This window comes from Mercenaria mercenaria, chromosome 19 (genome assembly GCF_021730395.1).
Source record: "Mercenaria mercenaria strain notata chromosome 19, MADL_Memer_1, whole genome shotgun sequence".
Classification (NCBI taxonomy): Eukaryota; Metazoa; Mollusca; class Bivalvia; order Venerida; family Veneridae; genus Mercenaria; species Mercenaria mercenaria.
The window spans coordinates 4,507,469-4,534,073 of NC_069379.1; the positions used below are offsets into that span (position 1 = coordinate 4,507,469).

The 26,605-nt window shown below is 33.6% G+C and overlaps 1 protein-coding gene across 1 annotated transcript in view; it reads right to left on the minus strand.

Annotated features, from left to right (window-relative positions):
* The window catches only part of LOC123541815 (uncharacterized), a 112,782-nt gene that overhangs the window by 17,292 nt on the left and 68,885 nt on the right, over positions 1 to 26,605 (minus strand). Inside the window, exons 28-36 of the mRNA XM_053532061.1 lie at positions 25,865 to 26,032; positions 24,329 to 24,421; positions 22,568 to 22,591; positions 18,571 to 18,697; positions 17,246 to 17,311; positions 14,208 to 14,397; positions 4,781 to 6,238; positions 2,567 to 2,687; positions 1,312 to 1,335 (exon numbers count right to left, since the gene is read on the minus strand). Coding sequence (XP_053388036.1) covers positions 1,312 to 1,335; positions 2,567 to 2,687; positions 4,781 to 6,238; positions 14,208 to 14,397; positions 17,246 to 17,311; positions 18,571 to 18,697; positions 22,568 to 22,591; positions 24,329 to 24,421; positions 25,865 to 26,032 — 2,271 coding nt within the window. The remainder of the gene's footprint in view (positions 1 to 1,311; positions 1,336 to 2,566; positions 2,688 to 4,780; positions 6,239 to 14,207; positions 14,398 to 17,245; positions 17,312 to 18,570; positions 18,698 to 22,567; positions 22,592 to 24,328; positions 24,422 to 25,864; positions 26,033 to 26,605) is intronic.

Genomic DNA, 26,605 nt, shown 5'->3' on the forward strand with positions numbered 1-26,605 from the left:
ATGCGAAACATTGTCAAACATTCTAAAATATGCCGAGACATGAAAACAAAACATGCAAACAGAAGTCCAAACATGTTGTCAATCTAGAAGTTAATTTTTCATAAACATGGAAACAAAGTGAGTTAAATGGTTGCTGGTTTGAGGTTTAAAGACTACTGGAGTATTCCATTCAGGTCTTAGAACATTATTCTAGAATTTCAGAGCAGTTTTTTAAATCACTGTTGTCAATGGGATAAGATAGAACACTGTTCTGCTCTGGTACCCAACTTTATTGAGACCATCTATAGTTGATAGGGTCCAAGAACTTATTTCCAATAGTTGCAATTATTAACGAATATTCTCTTTAAACCTGGTTTCATTCTAAATGATGAGCACACATTCCAAGCAGTTTTACTCCATTGACTTGATAGTAAGTACAGAAAGTTCAGAGTTTCAATATACTTTGAACTAGGTACCAACATTTCAGAAATATTGGAAAGTAAGGAATTTTTCTTTTACAATCAGTATCAGATTATGCTGGGACTGAAAGCTCTGACAATCCTTAATTCTGTTTCTTTTTACTGCATATATTTTTCAGTTTTCATACAAAGTAGGGCAGCATTATGAATGTTTATGAATTTTTTAGCAAACCTAAAGGATACTGTTAAAGATTACAATCTGTCAGTATAACATATCAATCACAGGCTAATTCTCTTCCAGAAGGTGAAGACTTTCATTTTCAGGAATGAAGCATTGTGTAGTAGTTTTTACTACTGCAATTTCATATCCAAATGAAAATTACCCAAGCTATGTATACTGTATATAGACAGTTTTCTTTTATTTGAAGCATCTGTCCAAAGTACTTACAGTATATTTTCATTTATAAGACGCATTATAAGGAATCACATTTCCAGTTCAGAGAGTGGGGAGCATTTTATAAATGTGTACTACAAGAAAATTAAAAGAAAAAGAAACCCCAGATTGTATGTCCGATTTTGGATATGTCTTATAAGCAAGTGCGTCTTATAAGCGAAAATATACGGTTAATCCTCCACAAAAAGAGGGCATTCTCTAACTTTGCAACACAAATACACTGTTTTCTATGGTACAAACAGTTCAGGATACAAAATGCAACACTCTATAATTATGATAATGATGCACTAATCAGACACTTAAGTACACTGAGTAGTCTTACTGTATAATCAACCTTGCAACAGAAGTGTTATTTTGTTGAACATTGCAGAATGATAAGTTTGTTATTGACCATAAGGAAATAACTGAACTTGGGAGAACTCACAAACTTTGTACATTCTTTTAACAGCAGCTACTTACCCTTTTATGTCTGCATTTCAAACACTAAAACAAGACGAACCAACATTGTATTTTCTCTTATCCCAAAATTTAATGCATTGACTCACTATCTTAAATGAACGAGACTTTCCTCGTATCACTCAAAATAAAGGATACTGATTTTTTTCTCCGATTATGATAAGATCACATTAGACAAATTACAACTTTACTGCTTAAGAAATGTTACGGAGAAACCAGACCAACGTCTCCAATGCTTGCATCATCTTGTTTTCTCCTTTCAACTTTTCAAAACCCTGCCGTTACCAAATAAATGATGCATGCAATTTTCTATATTATGCAACAATACAATAAGACTTTAGAAAATTAAAAATAGGTATATCAGAGAAATAACTTAATCAATCACTTTCAAATTAATACATCTCATATATAACCAATCTGACCAAACAGAAAAAGAAGTAAAAAGGAACTAACAAGGGAACTAAATCTTGTCATAACTTGGGACCAAATTAAATGAACTGTTTACATATACAGAGACATCTAACAACACTCATTGTACATACTACTTTTATATCACTCAGCTTTTGTGAAAAAGAAAAATGTTATTTTTGATTTTTCAAATTATTATTATCTATTACAACAGTTATGAAACTTTCTGTTCAATTGTAAGCATGAACAAATTATCAAACAACAAAACAACTTCAAAACTCTCTTCTGAACAGAATGAAAATTGTAATTCCAGCATGATCCATCAAAATGAAAGAAAACTTCTTTCTGTGACAAAAATCTTACATTGATTTAGGAATAACTTGTAAATTTCAAAATTACAATGTGCATTAAAATAATAAATTGTACTACTTTACACATTAAACATACAAGAGTGTGTTGGAACAACACGGCCCTACCTTACCAACACCATTATAAGAAGCAAAATGGAGACCTTAAACCCAGCGAATATCATATCAATATCACAACTGTATCAGCTAAGTCAATTAACCTTTACCCTGCTAAATTTCTAAAATGGACTGGTCCATTGTTCAATATGGGCAATACCATTTATTTATTGAAGGGGTGTTTGCTGAAAAATTACTGACTGAATAGCCAACAGTGCAGACCATGATCAGCCTGCACGGACGTGCAGGCTGATCTTGGTCTGCACTGGTCGCAAAGGCAGAAATATTCGCCGCCAGCAGGCTAAAGTTTAATCAAACAACCTAAACTAAAATACCATACCCCGACTTATAAATGATGTAGACTTATAAGTGAGTATATACAGTACCTGTTGAATAAGTTTATGTTGTTTGTCATTCTCTTTACGAAGTTCTTTGATTTCTGCATCATACTCTCCCGTCTTCTTTTTCAGCTCACCCTCGGCTTTCTGTAACTGGTTTTCTAATAATCTGAAGTAAATATTTTGCTGTTAATTATCACCCTGCTGTTTTCATAACTGTCTCGCCAGTAAGTATTTTGCTATTTGTCTTCTGTTTCTTTTTGTTTAAGAAAAAATAGTTTTTATGTCAAACTATCAAAATTTAGGTCATAAAGTTACACACTCCAGTTTCAGATGGTGGGGGAAGTGCTCTAGCTATCCTCTGGATATTTTACCAAGCAAGAGCCAATGACAGTCCTCACACAGATCTCTCAGACTATTATATCAAAGTGGATATCGAATGCATGGCCGAATAAGGCAAGCAATTCTAAGTGTTTCTATTTTCAATTCTCTTTTATAATTTAGAAATCTCTATCTGAATATATATGTTTTAAAATGTTCATAGATCCCCTTTACCCAGTCAGCCGAGTTGACTAACATGAAGTATAAAGCATTCATTATGACTGAGCCATGCCATGAGAAAACCAACATAGTGGGTTTGCGACCAGCATGTATGACCAGCCTGCGCATCTGCGCAGTCTGGTCAGGATCCATGCTGTCCGCTTTCAAAGTCTATTGCAATTAGGGAAACCGTTAGTGAACAGCATGGATTCTGACCAGACTGCGCGGATGCGCAGGCTGGTCTGGATCCATGCTGGTTGCAAACCCACTATGGTGGTTTTCTCATGGCACGGCTCATATTTATTTATAACAAAAAATGTTACAGAAAACATCAAAAATTTCCTTTTTCAAATATTATTACATTATACATATGATGTTTTTTTTTCAATCCATATTTCTTGTTATCATTCATCAAAAACAACTTAACTTCCTTTGTGCACAAGGTAAAATATATACTTTTTTTTTAAATTGTAAGGTTGTCCTATATTTGCATAACAGGAAGTCATTTTTCACAGCTAATGTCTCACATCAAATTTGAAGAAAAAAAAAAAATTGAGCCACACCAAGATGAAACCAACATATTGCATTAAATTTTGCAACCAGCATGGATCCAGACCACACAGTCTGGTCAGGATCCATGCTGTTTGCTAACTGTTTCTCTAACTGCAATAGGCTTTGAAAGCGAACAGCATGGATCCTGGATCCATGCTGGTCATACATGCACTATATGTTGGTTTTCTCATGGTGCGGCTCATTATGTCTGAAGATCAGTTACACATGGGTGTCTTATTTTCTTACAAAATTACATACATGCATGTTATTTTCAAATGACGCAAGTTAAAGAGGCTTATCTAGTTGAAGTACACTTATAAAATACTTGTATCCTTATAAAATATTTATTTTATTCACTTTGTTTACTTACTCACTTGCAGGAGACAGTCCACCTGTTCTTAGCACTCATATATTCAATTAACACAACTTTACCTCTGTGAAAAAGCCTTCCATGCCATTTTGAAACATCAAGACTTCCAATAACATAAAACTGTATTTTACATTATTTAACTTTTAAACACAATTAACTTTTATAATTCATACTGTACCTTCTTCAACTCGAAATATTTGATAATAATACCTAGCTAGCTATCATTCTGTTCTCTAGGACCTACTTTTGATCCCTAAGAGTACCTACTATATGTAAATAAAGGAATGCCTACACTCATCTACATACACTGGACCTACTTTATTCATATAATGAGATATTACAGTAAGACATGATTTGAACTAAGACAGATTAAGAAGAGCAAAGATAATAACATGGTGATAACTGTATTGATAAAAGGAATGATAATAATAATTTTATATATAAGTAATGATAATAAATTAGTAAAGATAATTCCAGTTTATGGGCAGCTATAAAAATTTTCATATAATTATAAGGTCTGTCCCAGCTTCTACCAACTAAATGCCTGAAATGTATTTTCCATAGACTTATTACTGTGCTGACCTATAATTGTATGAACAATTTCGTTTAGTACACATACAAAAGACAACCCCCAACTTATGACTGACTGACTGACTAATGAGTGGGTATTTACAATAATTGTACATTACATATACTGACTGAAAAACAACAAATCAAAGTCTATCATTCTGAAAAGCAAATTGAAACTCTGACAGTTAAAGGCATTTTGATATATAAAAAGTATTAGAAAGAAATCTTACGGAGTTATGTCCTCGTGTAATAGTGAAGACATTAGATGTCTCTCTGGCACTGACGGCTGACAATCTTCACACTGACAATTCTCATCAGCTTCAAAACTGACGTCTGCTACTCCATTTTCGTGTAAGTGTAAATTATCTCCCTTGCCATGTCCAAGTTTAATACATTTTATGCAATTTTTATCTGAACACAAGTTGTAATCATGTTTAACTAACTCACGGCTGTTTAGATATTCATCATCATGAACTTCATTTGAATCATTTAATTGCACACTGCCCAATTGTTTTGATAAGATGTTTTCATCACTCCCCTTGTGAATGCTAGAATAATCAGAGTGACTTCCCCTGGTTCTATTTGAAGTGTCAGAGTAGCTTCCCTTACTTCTGCTGGACCTGTAGGAATGTTCTGTTCCTGAATCAAAGCTTTTGTCTGACTGGTGCTCATCCTGAAGTTTAAGGTCAAGGTGATGATATTCTTGAGAAGACCCCTGGGGTGGTGACCTTTGACTTCTAATATCTGGGTGATCATGTGACCAGACAGCAGACTGGTTGCATTTCTCACAATTGCACAAATCAGTTTTACGCCCAGTCTGTGCTACACATTCCGCACAGATACATTTTTGTTTAGCCTGATTATTGTTAAGAGTAAGTCTATTTTCTCTGTCAAACATGCAATGCTCACAGTTACAAGAATAGTTTGGATCTTTCCAATGTGTGACACAATCTTCACAATAACAAGTGACCTCCCTTGGTTCAGGGGATAGAGATACCTCAATAGTTCTGTCCCTTGTTTGAACACAATTTTCACACTGGCAATCAACTGCTTCAGCCTGATTGATGCAGTCCTCGCAGTCACAGATCACATGACCTGATCCTGTATCTTCGTTACGAGTAACCTCCCCTTGATAATAAATCTCGTTTGTCATACCATTTACAATCACTTCATCACCTTCAGAATGATATTCATCATCAATATCCTCACCATTGTGATCGCTTTCTTCGAAGTCATCTTCGTAGTCTTCCGTAGGAGAAATATCTCCATTGTCAGGATCATCATCTCTATGACTATGAATCTGAAAGCCATGCTGGAACTGTCTCACATTTACATCATACTGGGACAAGCTAAACTCTCGGGACACTCGGTTATTCAGATTTATTATTTCCACTTCTTTGTCGTAACCACTATTATCGGACATTTCAAATGGATCATCATAATTATCATCATATGCATCACCTGGCTCAAACGTATCATCAGAAGGTACTTCAAATTGCACAATTCCGTTCTGTTCAATTGAGGATTGTTCCAAATGTTTAAATCCATTGTTATAGGAATGTTCAATATTTTCATGAATTACGTTCTCCCTCAAACTCAAGTTTCTAGTCATTCCTTTCGGTTTAGGCTTTTCCAGTTTTTTCCAAATATCCTCAATGTGTGCCATCTTGTTAGAACACTTCAATCCAATTCACAGTAGCTTTTACACAACCATGAATAATTTACTCAAGAAAATTTCTTTGCTTTTATACAAGTAGTTTGTACTCCTGTGTGTGTAACACTTAAATCCTCATTCTTTCTGTGTTAAACCTAGAAATTATTTTGAAAACATTCAAAATTATATGGTTAAATACTGGCACATGTTGGCTATCACAGTTTTTAATTGAATTCTCTAAAAAAAATTGCAAGTACTCAATCAAACTGACTTGTGGCAAATTATAAACTTTTGAGTCCTTCCCATTTTGACATGTGTTAAAACATGAACTCTTTAAACTGTTATGGCACTGAGTAACAGCAAACTGTTAATCCATTTAAACAGTGAGATTCCTTTCTTTAATCCAGGGATTAACCTGTAAAATGATTGGATTAAGATTGAAATTTCAAATTTACTTTGAAATTCATTTTTAATATAATTCTGAAGTATATTGTTTTTAAATTGCTGTTGCTGATTTTTTACACTTTTTTATAAAAAAAGATTTTTAAATTAACACTTTTATTGAGAATACTTGTATTTTATCTTACTTTATCTACATTATGATAATTTGTGAAAAAAAATCCAGATGGTTTCGTACTTATTTGTAAGTTATAAAGAAGAAATGGCAAAAATGAAACAAAAACCAAACACTGCAAAACATGTATTATAAAAAAATTTGTCAAGAAATTAATTCCAAAATTTAACAGTGACGTAGCGGGAACACACAAGTATATATCCCAATTACTGGTGTTCTACAGACACTTTTCTCCAATTTATGCAAGATGAAAGTGGAATAGAGAAGTAATACTTTTAATTAATTGTTTCTATATAAAGTTTTAATTTCCTGCATGATAACCAAGATTTAACTGCCAACCACTTTTCTGTAAACCGAGTACTTGTACCGCAAAACCTAGCGCCAAGGCTGAATATGCTAATGACAGAAACTTGACACTTCCGATATCCCTAATACACCAACATTATCCTACATATAAAGTCAATGACATACAATTGTATTAGATCTCAAACCAGCAAAAAAAGCTTTTCATTAAAGTTTTAAGTTATTCGAAACCTTGTAATGCAGACATGAAAATGTCTGTGTGCATAACTTAAGGGTGGTAAAGAGTTGAATATAATGTACCGGTCCATAAAACAGAAAGAAAAAAAATGAAATTTTCCATTTACCCTGCTCTCAACAAGTAACCAGACAACTTCTCCACATGTATCAAAAGAAAAGAAGGAAAAGATCAGAAGTTGTGAAATAATGACCTGAGACACATTTTTTAGACTTCTGACCTATAACTGGACTGACAAAATAACCTAACAGCTCGCTGTTATTTCATATCTCATATTAAAATATAAAGGACGTATGGATCCTTCAAATTACAAATTAATCCACACCAAATGCAATTTTTCCTTTTAAATACAATACTCCCTTGAATTATACTAACATAAATGATCTAATCCAGTATAGCTTTTAAACAGTCATGACTTTTAACAAACACTTTCCATGTAGATTTAAAGCCTGATTTTTCAAAATGTCCATACATCAAATTTTCATTTTTATTTACATTTTCATGCTAATATTAAAATATAGGTAACACATGATCCATAATTCATCATTCTACAAGAATGCATACCTTTAATATCCGATTTTTAACAAAATACCCACAAATCATCTTAGTATTCCGATACACATTTTTCCACGCAGGTATCAAAATAAAATCTAGCAAGATCAAGCTTTTGATGACACATACAGCTTGTCTATTACTTGTTCCGATCAACCAAAAAATTTAATCCCACTGTCAGTCATTTAAACGCCTTGCTATTTATCATCACGATAATGCGATCTTTTCACTTTTCCCTGTACGGAGACTAAATGAAATAAAGTATCGGTCACTACACAAATCATCCGAATGACGGTATGTAAGCTTTTATGGGTGAAAAAATCAACAACAAAAAAAAAAACGGAAAGCTTAAAATAGTTGCATCAAACAACAAAGACAGCCGCATCAGTTTTGCCAGCAAAATAAAAAAAAATTCTGAAGGAGGAAAAGTTTCAAACTGATAAAAATAACTTTCTGTTGTTGCAATTCTTTGATATATCGTTGTTGCAATTCTTTGATATATCGTAAGGTTAAAATGAAGATAGGCAAAACAATATTTAAAGTGTACAAAATTTATTTGTTGAATTTCAATATGTCACATCTGAAAATTTAATTCTCTGCCAAAACACGGGAATTAGTATCAATACTGCTTCACACAAACTATCTATTTAAGTAGACCAGAGATTATAAAACGTGTAAACATTAGATTTCATAGTCCGAAAATCTGGTAACATTCCTAATTTACCATGCAGCGATATGAAAATTGTTAACCAATATGAATATTGTCAAGTACATGTTCATCGCTTGTTACAGTTTTGTAAGATATCATAAATTAAGACCATAAATCGTCTACCAATTTATCATAAATCTTCATATTGAAAATGAATTATTGTATTCATCATGAGAGATAACAAACAAATTTAAAGAATGTATTGAAAGGTATATGCCTGTTGCGATAACCTTTTTTCTCTTTGGCGCACAGAACAATCGTAACCTACATATTGCTGCAACTCCAACCAATCTGAAAGCGTTTCAGAGTCTCAACAAGGGAAAGTTAACCTAACCAGTTTTCTTGGATTCTGTTATGGTATTCACTTGTTCTTTGCATGTAATGAACAACTTCTCCACACAACTCCCAATGTGGAAGGCAACTGACACACTTTCTTCTGTCAAATCATCAGGTTGACCAAACATTGTGTCCGGGTATCGGGATCTAAATGTTATTGTATTCTGGTGAGAACATCATGTACCCAGTGTAGGACTCGAAACTACCACCCCCAGCTTGCATGTCGAGGTGATCTTCCAACTGAGCTAACCGGGTTCCTGGTTAACCAGAAGCCTCCAATGAACACAGTGTATTAAGCCATAGCCTTGAGCTCCACCTACTGTCAGAGTTAACTCAGGAAGGCTAAAACAGTAACCAATAGCCAGAAGAATGCATCAAAACATTTTTATCCAACTTGTGCATTATTAATAAAAAATTTTATCATTACAAACTGATGCATGACTGACATTTATTTCGAGTGAAATTAACAATTAATTAACAGTTAGATGTGTAAATATTCCTAAGAAATACCGATATCAGACAAAAACATACCATACCACAAATAATGATCTTTCCTCTATACATATCCTAAAACCTGCATTTCCATTTTCAGATAAAATTTATTGATTAGTAAGTCATAACTTAATGATCACTGAATTAAATGCTTCCAGAAAGGAAAATCAAAATTTGTGAAAATCTCACTCCCCGACACTATTTCAAGTTTTAAAAAAATCCAGCACAAAGTTAAAGAGAAGTACTGCTATTTATCATTACTCTTTATTACAACTTTCAACTAAGCGGTAAATAAAATGTGGTGTACAATGTGCAGAGGTCCTTACAATGGCGAAATCACACCTGCATTATCAACAGTCTAACAACCATGATTATTTACATTGTTCCATAAGCCCGAGGCAGATTTTTTTGACTGGATTAAATGCCTTTTTTCTTGGGCCTTTTCATCCATCATTAATGTGATAATTAAATGAGCAAATATTGCATTTTGCAGTCGTTAAATGTACAATGACTTTGTTAAATAGACACATGTCAATGTGTCAAACACTGGACACTGTGCATAGTATGAACTAAAAATGACCCCAAACATTGCATGATAGCCATTTTTATAGATGTTTTATAAGGACTACAACTAAGATAATTTATTTTACTCTTTTTTTATTCTGTTTCATTGACCTTTACACACAGACTACCCTTTTTGGTGTTTCGATCCATACCCAATCCCACTGTAAAGTAACTATATCTTTTCATCCAAGAACAGGAAGTTAAACTGAAACAGATAAACTTAAAGATGTTTTACAAGCAGAATGATGATAGCAGTTACATTTTTTTTTTTATATTACTCATTTTATGAATTTTTATTTTCATTTTGGTTTTCAAACATCACAGTTTTGCACGAAATTATTTTACTTAAATTGACATTTCCTACAGCCAAATCTTTTAAAACCACTTTAAACTTAAAGCTGTTATATTTAAGATGATTATATTACATTTTTTAATTTTGCTATTGCTCATTTATTATTTAGTTTTCAAACAAAATCAAAGTATCTGCTACAAATTATTTTACTTAAATTCACATACCCCACCGCAAAATCTTTTTAAACCTTTTGGCAAACACACTGAAAATTACTACTAACTCAGAGCCTTATTTCACAAGTCCACACACTGAAGTTTTTGCTTTGCTTTTTAATTCATGACATCTTTTATCAAAGATTGTGTCACAAAATCATAACAACCTTTTAAGTCCATCGAAAGTTTACTTTAGAACTTTTCTGACTGAAATTTATTTCATAACACTTCCTTCTTTTTCTTTCGGGACAACAAAATACACAAAAATCATCCTGCGTTAAGATATGACAAACAAATGTGTAAGTAACGACAAGAAATAAACCAAAACATGTGCAACTCTTCCTGAATACACGCAAAAAAACTCCAAACCATCTGATGAAAATTATAATCACTACGTATCATGTGTTGAATTTTTTTTCGTCTTTACCTTTACGAAAATATCTGTTTGTTACTCAGGTGTAACGCCGTCATAAAAGGTACTACGACAATTTATCTCCCGAACGTGCAACGATGCAGACGATTTGACAACATTAAAAATTCAGCTTTGTAGTTAAGTTAACCTTCAACCGCAGCAGCTAAATTTCGTCACCTCAGCGCAAGAAGTGGATAACTGCATTGACTTAAAGAAGAACTTATTCACTTTTTGCGCCAAGGTGACGCGCTGTAATAAATATTCAATCAAGTTTGGACAAACTTAAAAGAATGTTTAATGGATTTAATTTGCATATTTCAATCAAACTGATTTATTTCCACAATTATGTAATAACTAAAGAAGCAAACAACTGACTAATTAAAAAACCCCAAAAAACATGTAACATATAGATAACACTAAAATGATATCTAAACCTGTCTTCCACATTCCTTAACAAGTTTAAAATTCATAAAAATGAATTATTGTCTTTGCAATCAAAAGCAAAAATCATAACAATCTAACGATAAGATCATTTCAATAAATTATTTCGACATTTTTTTTTCATTTTCCACGACACAAATATCAAGCACTCTTTTTATGTACAATTAAATTCCTGGAGTCGAGACAGATCTAAACTACTGATAAACAGGTTTTTACAGGGATCAATTATTTCAAGCACTATCGGAAAATAATAATGACAGATTGACGATTTTTTCACATAGACAATTACAGAAATCGGATTTCTTAATAACCTGAAGGGATTACGGACACTGGAACAATTTGTGTTGGTGTCATGCTTTTGTCATCTTTATAGATTTTTTATCCCTTTCAGAGGATCTTAACATATTCTCACAACAGGATGGATGAAAATTTTCATACTTATATTTGTATCTAATCTAAGACTGTGGTCCAGTGGTAACACCGTCTAAGAAACAGGTGTGTGTGTGTGGGGGGGGGGGGGGGAGCATTAGTTTGATCTCAGTGCTTCTCCAACTAAAATTTATGAACATCTGGATAAGAGTTCCATGTATGGGTGCTTTACACCTGACATGCTGAAGTACCAGGGAAGCATCTGTAACAAGAACATCTTCTGTATCTTGCACTATCATCCCACTTAAGTATTTCAATAGTCTTCTGGAGGAGTTACCTGTAAGCCTCTTGATGGCTTTAACCTTTAGCCTGCTAAATTTCTAAAATGGACTTGTCCATCATTTAATTTGGACAGGACCATTTATTATGCAAAGGGGTGTTCAATGAAAATTTATTGACTGAATAGCGAACAGAGCAGACCATGATCAGACTGAAAGGATGTGCAGGCTGACCTTGGTCTGCGCAGGTCTCAAAGGAAAAATCGTTTGCAACCAGCAGGCTAAAAGTTAACTGTCTAAATACATCAAACCAACAGGTAGGCATCTGATATACACATGGAAGCAGACTTTGAAAAAAAAGAGTGTCACAAGTTTAAGCCCAAAATTACTAAGAACTGTTACGGTTAAATTTATATCAAGATGCTATGCCTTTCAACCTTGCATGTTAAAGAACTTTAATTGAAGCACCAGCCATGTATACAACATTTTACACAAGTTTAATAAATATATTCTTATAAATTATATTTCTACCATGATAACATCTTCATTTATATTTGAATATCATCAGTCGCTTCTACAAAATACCATTTTTAACACGCTGAGGTCTTTTATCCCCCAAAATGTTCCTCAACATTGGCCAATACTGCGATGTAAAATTTTATTATTTTTTCATCTAAACAATTTGAGTTTCCATACAGTAAAAATTTCTAGTTTACTTGCCACATAGTTCTATCTAGAACAACATCAAAATACTAACAATGATATAACAACATCATTTCTTGTGTAATCACTGTTGTAAAAATACTTGTTAACAAGTTAAATGCTTTCTATCAAAAAATTTTCAGCCGCTTTGAACCAGTATAAAAACATCTTAAAATGATGTTATTTCAACATGACCTACAAATGGAGGTCATTCCAATCAAGCAAATTTTTATCACAATTTGAAATAAAAACATCATGTTGATACAAACACTTGACACTAAAGTATCATGTATGGTATGTTTCATTAAAGCATGATGTACTGGTAACTTAGCTTTAGAAACATGGTGGAAATTTTATCAACAGATTTACTCGTTCATAAGTCTAACTCGGTCATAAGTTGAGGCATTACACTTCACTTAATTTCCTTGTACGTCTGATAAAATAAATCAGAACTCAACAATACATATTTCTAAAACTATTTTATTGGTAAAATGATTATTTACAACACGTGTAAAACAATGAATGTTACAATTTGATGTCTGGAAAATAATGTAACAAGACATGTCACAAGATTTATTTTACATACAATAGAAAAAGAATGCCATGTATATAAAGCTGAATGGCAAGGAGATTATCACATTTTGCATTCTTCAAAGTACAGATGTAAAAAATTTACTAAAATTGTAAACAAGATGCATAAATAAGAAACTAAGGGACTACACTTGTGCAACCAATGTTTTCCCCTGATCCACTGGTCAGCAAACACACAAAGAAGCAGGACGAGTACGACTAAAAATACCATATATTTTCGCTTATAAGACGCACTCACTTATAATGCTCAGCCTGAAATGGGACAGGCAATCTGAGGTTTCTTTTTCTTTTAATATCCTTGTAGAACACACTTACATAACATGCTCCTCACTCTGTGAACTGGAAATATGACTCCTAATAATGCGTCTTATAAGGGAAAATATACGGCACAGAAAAGTCTAAAAATAATTTCTAACTTTCAGCTGCAACTACTATCTGAACCTGCAAAATAACTGTTTCAAAGAATTCAATTCTATCAAGGCTTAACTACATCTAACTACATGTCTCATGTGACTACAACAGCTTTGTACTCCTGCCATTCATGCTACACTTCAGACAGGCTGGGTGGATCAAAATTTTATTACAATAAATCACATTACACTTAACTCACAGGTTTCAATGAGTGAAAAGATATCTTTTTTTTTTTTAAAAACAACAAACCTGATGATGTCACAACGGGGTTTACACGTCAGCGTTAACTCCTTGTCTTCGATAACGATATTATCATAGCTGCCGTATTACTTCATTATTTTTGCCCGTAGACACTTTGAAAAAAAAAATCTAAAACAACTAACCTGATGACGTCTCGGTGTTTACTTGTATGCAATCGTTAAATTACCGTTTTTGTCGAAAATTTTATCATCGTCGCTTTATTGCTTCCGGTGTACACATTCATCAGTCACATGACCCAACTAGCGAAAAGAATAATTAAAACAACGAACCTGATAATGTCTCGCTGTGACTTGTACGCCATCGTCAACTCATTGTCCTCATTAACAATATTGTCCTGGCCACCGTAAGACTGTTTGGCTATGGAATGTGTGGAGATACTTTTCTCGGCCAGCAACGCTCGTAACTGTAAACATTCCTCTCGTCGGCGCTCTAGCTCATCCGTCATGGCTTCAAACTGATCTATAATACAAGAAAATTAAGGTAAAATATGAAAGCAATAAATATGGAACCTGGACGATAAAATCAAATTTTGTAAATTTATTTTGGCATCAGTGCTCTACTATGAAGTTACTTTAAAAACTTAAACTGAGAAATTATTTTTAATTCATGAGGGAATAATATTTTATATGTTGTTGCTGCATTTCTCAATGAAATAAATACAAATGAAAGAAAAAAAAATTTAAAATCCATGAATCCATTACCCTATAAATAGTCATTTCAGACATAATTAATTTCATTACATGAATATGTAAATGATTTAAAATGAGTTTACTTATCAAATTTGCCTCAACGAAAAACTTTCTCAAAATAAAAATGGTTATATACAGAACAGTAACTTCAATGATTTATCAAATGAAGTTGACATGGTAAAGCTGACAGGTGTAGGTGTTTTCCTAAATGTCAAAAATGTGCATAGGAAAACAGGAGTTTTGATTTTTATTTGGGTCAGGAGACTAAAATACTACAATGGGATATTTCAGACAAGCTTTTTATCACTTAATATATTATGTAATATGCATTACAGTTTCATGGGTTTTTGTTTCTCTCAAAAAGCTAAGAAGGATAGATATGGCACATTCTGCAGAAACAATCAATCTAAGCATTTAATTTTTTTGAATGTATTAAATCTGGCAATACAGTGCAACCTCTGTAGAGCAAAACCCTTTGGGGTAGATTTGATAGTATATTTCAGCTTACAGAAATTTTGATGATGTTGTTATAGAGAGGCTTTTGCATAAAAGAGGGCCGCTCTGGTGAGATTGTACTGTACTTCTTGTATGTAATGACTATCAGTAGTTCTACCCACTGTGTGTGTGTGTGTGGTTTGTGTTTAATGACATTCCATCTGGTCTTTCAGCTAGGTTACTAGAGAACAGATATCATCCACTGTTCCAAGGTTCAGGATTATAAATTCAAGGTTGTAGACAAGCCTCAAAACTCTAGTATCTGACTGGCTGTTTCTGGACACATGTTTGAAATTAACCAATGGTAGAACAGCATTCTGGTAGACTGGTCTCCAAACTTGGATTCAGGATTTACAGACAATACTATTTTGTTCTCAACAACGAGCTAACTCTTTCTGTACATGATGCAGAGGAGATCTGCCATGGGTTCGAACCCTAGACATCTGGTTAAGATTTTTAAAATCCTTTCTACAAACGTTAGTTTATTTCATTATATTCCCCATTTGAAGGGATCTGTTTGTTTGTTTGTTTTGGGTTTAACACCGTTTTTCAACGGCATTTCAGTCATGTAACGGCAGGCAGTTAACCTTACCAGTGTTCCTGGATTCTGTACCAGCACAAACCTGTTGCCAACTTCCCAACATGAATCAGTGGTGGAGGACTAATGATTTCAGACACAATGTCATTTAGCAAATAGTCACGGAGAACATACGCCCCACCCGAGGATCGAACTCACGACCCCGCAATCCGTAGACCAACGCTCAACCTACTGAGCTAAGCGGGGATTAATCCAAAAAACAACACTCAACAGAACTGACAATTTCATCTTTACCCTCTGTTATGAATGGCATTATTTGAAATTACATCTAATTTAAAACTGAACTAAAATACATTATCTAAAGGACTTTTGAGAATGTAGGTTGCATTTCTTATAGTTTTCTATTGGATGCGGGGAAGGTAAATACACTTTTCTGAAATTTATCTAAACAGAACTGATACAAATTACTCATTTAATCATCAAGGTGACTATTTGATTTCACACAGCAGCATGCATCAGGATGACTTTTACCACTAATTGCTTTTGATCCATCTCCTGTTGTTTTTCTAAATCCGAGACTTAACTTACGAGCTGTTGTCACATAATATATATATTAACAAGTTGTAATTCAAAATAAAACATTCAATATTAGAAATGAAAGCATCACTACATAATGTTTAAGAACGCTGGGTCCAAGACATATATTTCAAGTAAGGGTACATGGTCAAATTTTGCATTTTTGGGGGTCAAAGTCCCATATGACAGACTTCTCCATACCTAAAAATTGTAATTATTTATATTTAGGATACAGTGTAAGAGAAAATCTTTAAATGTGTCTTGTGCAGTAAGGGCCGAAACTGTATCTTTATAAATAAGGGTTTTTGCTTTAATATACCACACAGAATGAAGGCACAAGTCTCTCTCAGTCAACATTCAGGATACCGTTATTTGATAACTATGCATAGCTTAATTTGGAAACTTCTGAGTCAAACCAAAACAGTAACTGTTGCATTCTGGGTATAAAATCTTTTTATATGTAACAGAAGACAGCAGCGGAGTAAAGATCCAATTAGTTATACATGTATATAATTCTAACACAACCTAATTTGGTTTCCTATGAAACAGGACTGAAAGTGTGACGTTATGTCATAAAACCACTGTTAAAACAACCATGCCCTAGTGTCAAACGTCATAGCAGCCTACTGAAAATGAATATATTCAACAGAAAACAGGCCGTTTTTTCCAAATAGTGAAGGATATAGATAGTTATACTTGATATCATGTTGGAACCAAAACAATCTATTATCATTGAATAAAATTGTTGTTCACTGTCGTTCAGATGCATGCTATTATATCAGCCAGGCTGTGCACTCGCGATGTAATTCCTTCGCACACATGAACTCCAAACAATGATTTTATTCAAAGATGAAACAACTGAGGTATTTTATTTTTTAAATATATCTCTTATAGGACGAGACAATACAAATGTATTCGGAAATTATGCTTGAACATAGTGCAATTGCATTAGGGTTTTGTGCTTGGTTTAAATGTCTTAAGTGTATGCCACAGCTTATTTGTTTTATACCAGAAATAACTTTTGTAGGATCCTCAGATTTATGACGACGAAAACTCACTCTATGACCTGATTTTCCTGCAATATAATGTTTGTCATCAGACCAACAGTAAGAATCAAGGCAAGTTTACAAATGGACGGAATCCTGTAGACAGAGTTGCTCTAAATTTTATCCATTTGATAAGCTGTCCAAGGAATATCATTGTTCTTCATTTGTGCATCTAAATTTAGAATTTAGGAAATTTCATTTAAAGGTTCATAGTGTCTTTACTGATAATGTGGCTGCCACAATTTTTGTTATGAACAGGTAATACAAAAATGTATATTAATTACTTGTCAAATCCTATTTTGATAAGTTATTTTCTACAGTATATGTCGAAGGTTTGAATATTGATCAACATGGTAGAAAGTTTTATCGAACCCATTTTTGTTTTAGATTATCTCCCTTTATGGCTCTTACGCCATTTGTTCATATGCAGTAATGATAGTAGCACTTTTCTAACCACGTAATAATGCATAAGATCTAAGCAGACACCTGGATCATCTGGTTTCAACATAAAATTTAAAGCTTTATCAAACTTTATTAATCAGGTGAGTTTTAACGGAATTCATCATTTCTAGCGGGGAAAAAATCACAACTTCAGCTATCACTATATGTGATTGATACCCCCAGATGCCAATTTGATACAGAGAACGTAAGAGTTTGTGATAATGCCCTTTGACCTTCAAGTGTGACCTTAGAGCTGGTGACCTAGGCTAGTTACTCTGCATGTCGTCTTAGTGATATAAACCACTGATTTTGATTTAATCCTAATCTTCCTCCAAGAGCAGCAGACATGAAGTTAAGCTATTTGACCTTTGACCTCCATGTGAGACCTAGTAATCTGGGTGTGGTCTTGATGAGGTTAAACATTGATACTAGTTTTATGAAAATCTTCCCAGTAAACTGGAGCAGACACAAAGGATGAACATACAGATGGACATGCATGACTCCAATATAGCCCCCATATACTACCTGGAGCCCCCATATACTTGGTACGGGTGGGATAATTAAGCCAATGGACAGTTTAGCCATCAAATCAAGGCTGAAGCAACTCAGTGCAGGTGTCCCTATCCACATTAACTCAATCATGTGTGGACTCTTTACAGGGACATCAAATGTCTACAAGCCAGCACTATGACTTGTACCAAGGTTTATCTTCTGTTTAACAAGAACACTGAATTCTGTACCTCTAACCTTCTGTGAACAGAAACTGTGTTCAGACTGTAAAGGACTGCCTCCAGCATATGAAAATTCAAATTTATTTCAACTGAAAATATAGAATAAAAGAGTTTACCTAAGAATTCTTTGCCCGCTGCGGTGGTTTTACTGCCCTTGTTGAAATTTGTAGTTTTGGCGATGGATTCCATGAGTTTGGCAACTTCTCGTTTAAGTTTGTCATTTTCGTTCTCCAACTCTTGCATCTGTTTTAAATGACCGAAAAAGAAAATATTACATGGCTGTGAAATTTGCAACAAAGCTTTTCTTTCCATAAAAAATTCATGCATTATTTCTAACTGGAAAAAAATCTGTATTGTGTGGTAAATACAATAATTTCTCTAATAAAAGACCCTTGCATTAAAATTGTCCCACCCACAGCAAAAATGTTGTTAACATTCCAATGGAAATGGTACCAAAAATACATGCTATTGAACCAAAATGTATTTTCTTCAAATGTTCAAATAAATAGAAAACAGACATACCTTTTATCAAGAACTATACCCATGTTGGGAATTTATTAGAAGAAATATTGTTAAACTGAAGAAAAAATTACTTCAAAAGTTCAGAGGAATTAAAACATGTAGAAAACCTGAACACATTTACAACAAAAACTCTCAAAAAATAAATTAACATTCTGTTTTTTGTCTTTTTAAGAAATTAAAATTTAAAAACTGCATTCAACAGAATAAAGTGTCACATTAATTTTGTTCTTTTTAAAACACTAAAATAAAACACACAACAAAATACATGTTACATGATACAATACTTGTAAACTCTCAACAGAGTGTTTAATATTCTACTTTTCTGTATAATGAATTTATTTACAATACAGTAGAGTCTGCTTGAATAGCCACTTGCCATAAACAGCCAGTCAGCTAACTTTAACCAAAATGATTTTTTTGTTCTAATTTCAACTTTTCCCAGGCAGTCACCTTTGCTAAGCAGTCAGATAGCATCAATTCTTGATTAGTTACTTTATAGTACTGTGAAAACATTTAATTTCGTTGGCATGAAATTTCGTGGTTTTGGTCAAAACGGCAATTTAGTGAGAATACGAAATCGTGGATTTGAACTTTTGAACGTAAAATGAATGTGAACTTTACTTATCTGTTGGGATTAAATTTCGTGGATTGACTCAACCACGAAAATTAGTTCCCAATGAATATTTATGATTTCACAGTACTCTTTCTCCTTAAATATTTGTTTTATTTAGTTAATAGAAATTTATCTAAACGAGTTCTAAAAATAAGTTTTGGGATTATCATAACTATACTCAAGTCGGATTCCTGAAAAGACCAATTTCAGAGTGATATGAGGCGGTTTGGTCATAATCCCAGCCTGGACTGAGTGTCTTGACATTATCAAAGAACTAAAAATACACAGAATGGCAACTGGGGATAATCCCGTGTCATCTTGTGTTAAGAGCGTTATCTTATTTCAAAGCGTTTGCCGACTTGATCAATCGTGATCAAATCAACAGACGCTTACTGAAGTATAAAACTGGCGGTACGCCCGGCGCGTAATAAACCGAATCGAGTCCTTTTTTCAAACGAAAACTGTTGATTTCTTAGACTTCCAATCATAAATTCATTCCTTCCCCATGTAGAAAATACTAATAACATTAAAAAAGCACCATTATCATTATAAACAATCGATCCGAGAGTAACCTTATTTAAAAGCGTTTGCCGACTTGATCAATCGTGATCAACAGACGCTTACAACGAGATCTCATTCAGTTGTCACGGGATGTTGGCGAGATTTGCTCTATATGCCTTTCAAGTTGCCGATCTATTTATTTTTATAGCTCTTTGACATTATCAACAAGTCTAAGACTGAAGCTCCCGTTACATCAGAAGTGATACCAGTGTTAAATGAATAATACCGTAAATATCTGTGTATAATGCGCATCGATGTACAATATGCCCCTTTGATTTGAGCCTACTAACCTGGAGAATAACAACATTTTTGGCTGATCTGTTTCTTCAAAATAATTTAAATTTACATAGAATTAATTTTGTTAAAAAGAAAAACCCACTAAATACTGGTATTTATTATGGAACGTAACAGCAACCTTAGTTTTTAGTCTATAAAGTTTAGCAAGAGTATTTTCCCTTCACTGAAATGGCAAACAATTCTAAACATTCATGTTTTGCAGTTATAAAACCATCTAAACTCATGTATAATATCTATTCCAATTAACAGGTAATCCCCAGTATCAGAAATATGCATTACAAAGTTGGATTTTGTGGTACCCATAAATTTTGACGACTGCTGATCACAACTGTATAACTCTATCATACTGCCGATGATCCTCGCGCAATTATTTACAACAAGGCCTTGTTAATTAGTATTTCTACATGTTAAAACTTCTAACACTACATTTGAGCCGCACCATGAGAAAACCAACATAGTGGCTTTACGACCAGCATGGATCCAGACCTGCCTGCGCATCCACGCAGTCTGATCAGGATCCATGCTGTTTGCTAACAGTTTTTCTAATTACAATATGCTTTGAAAGTGAACAGCATGGATCCTGACCAGACTGCGCGGATGCACGTAGGCTGGTCCGGAACCATGCTGGTCGCAAAGCCACTATGTTGGTTTTCTCATGGCATGGCTCATTTTAGTAGACAATATATGATGTCTAAACCTCAGATATGTTAATAAGCACACTGCAAAGCTAACAACATACACCATATATCTCTTCCCCATATGTCTAGTGTACTTAGTAGTCTAGGTGCTGTAATTTGAGGTCAAACCTTCTCATCAATTTTAAGTGACTTATGGATGAGAATATACAGTGAATAAAAACACTGACACTGCTTTTATATACAGCAGTAAGATTATACAAAAAGCAACATGTTATTCCAAGAAGCCATTAGTGAAATCGTTACTACTTTCTCTCATATTCCCATCTTTGCTTTTTGCTTATTTGTACCAAGAAAGTTTCAGTAATATTTTTTATTATCTATTAAACACTTCAAAGAAATAACACTAAGTTGCTATCGTTATGACAAATTCAAATTTGACGATTTTCGGTTACTTGTTACACATTGTAATTATCAGTTTATATACATAAACTTACTTTTTTTGCGAACCTGATCAGTTTCTTGCAATTAAAAGTAAATTGTCTTACTTAAATCATACAACCTATCATTAAGAACATCTAACATAGCTGATTAATAAGTGTAGAAGATACTTGTAGTTGGTCCTTTTTTTCTATGATAGAAGCATTTTTTTAACCCTTAACCTGCTATATTTCCGTAATGGACTGGTCCATCTTTCAATCTGGACAGTACCATTTATTACTCAAAGGGGTTTTCACTGAAAATTTACTGACTGAATAGCGAACAGTACAGACCATGATCAGACTGCACGGATGTGCAGGCTGATCTTGGTCTGCACTGGTCGCAAAGGCAGAATCATCTGCCGCCAGCAGGCTAAGGGTTAAAATATCCTTCAAGTTGCAATTGGCTCTTTTTGTCCAAGACATAAGCATTTTTTTTTTCAATTGTCCAACAGTATAAACTTGTTAATTGTATAAGACAACGGTAATTTTAAACTTTTTTTTTAATTTTATAAAACATAGCGACTTTTATAAGTTCCTTTTAATTGTATGAGATATAGGCATTTTTTAATTTTTTTCTAAGACACAAGCAATATCAAACTGTAGAGACATCACAATTCAAATTTTTGCAAACAAAACTATGAAGCACTGCAATAAACTACACCTAAACTACAATATAAAAATGCAAAATCTGACAAATCCAGTGTCTGGAGTCTGCAAAATATATTTTATTTTCTCACTTGAAAGTTTTTATATTTTCTCCAAAATTTTCTCCTAATGTTTCAGTGAATGTAACTCAGTGAAAATTCTATCAAGGAAATGAAAATTTCAGGGAATGTAAGTCAACGAAAGTTATAAAATGAGGCAAAGAAAAATAAATTTTTCTCTGAATCTGTTATTCACTCAAAATTTTTTTAAGTGACCCACATTCAGTACAAAGATCCCATTCCCCAAACACTGGATAGTATCTTAAATTGTTCACACACAAGCTGAAGAAAATACATACCGACAGACAAAAGTAAGCATTGTCCTATGATGTAAAAATAATCAGCCATAAGCAAAATTATCAATAAAAAAATAATGAAATGTGAAACTACAGATATAAGATGATAACTTGGCATTTAAGTCTAAGAAAGGACAGATCAAATGCGATCACTGTTTGTGTTATTTGATGGGTTTTAAGTCAAAATGACACAATTTAGCTAATATAGTGACATTACAAAATTAATGGCAGTGAAAGATCTTTGGTGTTATTTCAAGCAAGGATGGGTCTCTGATTACAGACACTCTACTTCCAAAAGCTAGCTGGTCAGTTTCTTTACATTAAACAATTCTACATTCCAAGTGCAGCGTCCAACCCAGAGTCGTGCGGGAAAGTGATCTGTCCTAACCTTTACTTATTAATTACTGTCAAGTTATCATCTATGTACTATACAACATACACTTGCTCATATAGTCTGAAATTTTCTAAACTAGCTAAATAGTCCAGTTGCAGTAATACAGTAGTTACTACAACAAGTAAGTTTTCTGTGCCTTTTAATTAAATGCCAAAATTATGGATGCATTTATTTGCAAGTATAATCAGCAATACAATACCCTGAAACAAACAGATTCCCTTTTGAAAAGATCAGCATGCAATGCTTTGTGAGATCATTTGGCTGGTCAATATGTAAATTTTTGTTAAAACAATCTTGATTTAAATGTGATTAACTGTGACGTTTTCAGACTAATAAAAAAAATTATATGATATTTAAAATACATTTATTTTCTCCTGAATGTGTTAGAACTCTACATCTTTAGAGTTAAATGTTTGTTTTGTTGAAATTTATGCCATTTTTTCCAGGACTATTTCTTTTAAATACAATAGTCAAAGAACCAGTGTTTCTAGATTCCTTAATAGTATTACGGTAATCTGTTTTTTCTGAAAGTAACTGACATTTACTCTACATAAAAACAGTATTTAATGCAGTATTTAGCTATTAAAGATTTATAGTAACTGTATCAAACAGAGGCATGCAAAGATTTTTAGACAGAGTGGAAAAGCCTGAAACCCATGTCACTTAACTAAATCGCAGCCTGACAAATCTAGCTGCAGCAGAATTCAATTTTCTGTCTCATTCCTTTACAGAATATGATAAACTTCATTCACAACACAGTTATAAACAAGAAGTTAAGAAATGCTTTTATTAATACTAAATTTTTGAATATATTTTTTTTTATTTTTCTAATAAAAAAAAAAATTCCTTGTATGAAAAAGTATGCAGGTCTAAAATACATCTGAATGTATTAACACTTTACCACTATCTATGTTACCAGAATTTCTATTTCTTATAAAATACAAATTAAAGATAATGTCTTTTAATGTTGGTTTTAGTCAATAGCAAATTACAGAATTACTGTAAAGCAAACTAATAATTTTAACCCTTACCCTGCTAAATTTCTATAATTAACTTGTCAATCTTTCAATTTGGACAGTACCATTAACTGTTAAAAGGGGTGCTTACCAAAAAGATACTGACTGAATGGCGAACAGTGCAGACCATGATCAGACTGCACAGATATGCAGGCTGATCTTGGTCTGCACTGGTCGCAAAGGCAGAAACACTGCTGCCAGCAGGCTAAGGGTTAATAAGCATATAGAAATTATCCAGTAAAGAACCAAAAAGAAAGTAGAAAGTAATAAGTCTAACTAATACAGACCGAAATACATGTATAGCCCTATATATATATATTTCAAATTTTACCCTTGTGTTTTGACGTTAAATACCTTCAAACTATCGTACGCTTTACTCTCCACAAGGAGACTCGTTCTTTTAATCGCAGATTTTTCCAAATCAACGTCACCATTTCGCTTTTGTTGCTATTCATAATAATAACAAAGACAATTGCAGAATTTGGCAGCCATTTTTTTTTTGGCCTGATTTGATGAGGAGAAAATTATAACAAGAGCACAGCAATGCGGAGCAATATACGCCCGAAGGTATGACATTTGACCCCTAAGTGTGGCCTTGAAGCGAGCCATCTGAAACATGCGCTTAGCACGTCTTCTTGATGTGGTATATATTTGTGCCAAGTTTCTTTAAAATCCTTCAAGCAGTTAAAGAGTAACAGAGCGGACACCAAACAAAGCCATATGACATTTGACCCCTAAGTGTGACTTGACCTTGAAGCGAGTCATCTGAAACATGCGCTATGCACATCTTCTTGATGTGGTAAACATTTGTGCCAAGTTTCTTTAAAATCCTTCAAGCAGTTAAAGAGTAACAGAGCAGACACCAAACAAAGTCATATGATCTTTGACCCCTAAGTGTGACCTTGACCTTGAAGCAAGCCATCCAAAACATGCGCTCTGCACTTCGACTCGATGTGGTGAACATAAATGTTCTGTCAAGTTTCTTCGAAATCCTTCAAGGGGTTGACGAGTTACAGAGCTGACACAAAATTGGTAATGGACAGATGTACGTACGGATGGACACAGGTATCATAACATAATACGCCCCCTTTTGGGCGTATAATAACTACATACTTAACACGAAAATATCTGCGAAAACCCACAAGACCTGAAGGCATGTTCTTAGGTTTTGCCACTATGTTTTGTGTTTCAACAACTTAAAACATTTTTGTAGAACTTTACTTTCATGAACTTGTATCATTAGACAAAATATAAGTTCACTTTAAAAGATTTAACTTACATATATTCAACCAGGCTTTACATGCGGAAACTAAAAATTTCTTCAATTCATACTAAACACATCTCAAGATGTTGGATACTTTCATAACACAACCATGCTTTCATTCCAAAAAACACAAAATAACATCTTGAGCATTCCAAAAACATACTTCCTAACTCTGACCATACTACTTAATTTTTGCACATACACACAGCGAAGTGAAAGAATTCTACAATGCCAGTACTATACTGTTCAAGAAATGAGCCACACCGTGAGAAAACCAACATAGTTGCTTTGCGACCAGCATGGATCCAGACCAGCCTGCGCATCCACACAGTCTGGTCAGGATCCATGTTGTTTGCTAAGGGTTTCTCTAATAGCAATATGGTTTGAAAACGAACAGCATGGATCCTGACCAGACTGCGCAGATGCACAGGCTGGTCTGGATCCATGCTGGTCGCAAAGCCACTATGTTGGTTTTCTCATGGCGCGGCTCAATGTACTTTTCTTTTTAATAAATCAGAAAAAACAATAAATACAATTCAAATCCGATGCTGGAAAAATTGTAAGGTTTTTGACTACAAATATATTAACAATCTTAAATGTCCTGAAAAATTTCTATCTATCTTTACCTTGAGTGTCTTGAAAGCGGATTCACTGAAATCCCCAGTCCCCTGTTTCACATCCTCTTCAATTGCATCCAGTTTAGCCCTTAATTGGTCCCTTTCTTTCTCCAAGGATTTCACTTTATTTTGTAGTTTTAACATCAAACCAACATCTACACTGGCTTCTGGCGCTTTCTGTTTGATAAATTTAACAGTGTTGTTAAAGAACTGATGCTACCGTAGAAGTTGAAAATTTTGCGACATGGAAATCTTAACAAATTTCATGAAAATTCGTGAATTCAAGAAATTCACGGAAATATCAGCTAGCGTAAATTTTCACGTTCACCAAGACACGTTATCAGAGTCAAGTAAAGATAAACAAACTAAGCTTTTGCACCTCAGTTTTCGGCGATTCCTGAATATTTCTGCTCGTGAAATGTCTTGAAATGGCAATTTGCTAATTTTTTTACCCATGATCTTAGGGTAAATTTTCAATTTATAAACCTTATTTATGTATAATATTCAAACAATCAATGGGATTTTTCAACAAAGGTGCACAAAAAACTCTGGTCTTATTGACAACACTGCCATTTGTCACACAGTTCAAAAGTCGAAAACTGGACTTGAAGACAGGTAGAATGAATGCAAATAACAAGATCATAACCGAGCAAAAAGAAATAATAATAAGGCATGTCTTGTAGGTTCCTGTTCCTTAAAACTTTCATTTGAAGAAGTAAGCTATTCCCATATCTCACACCTCACTACATT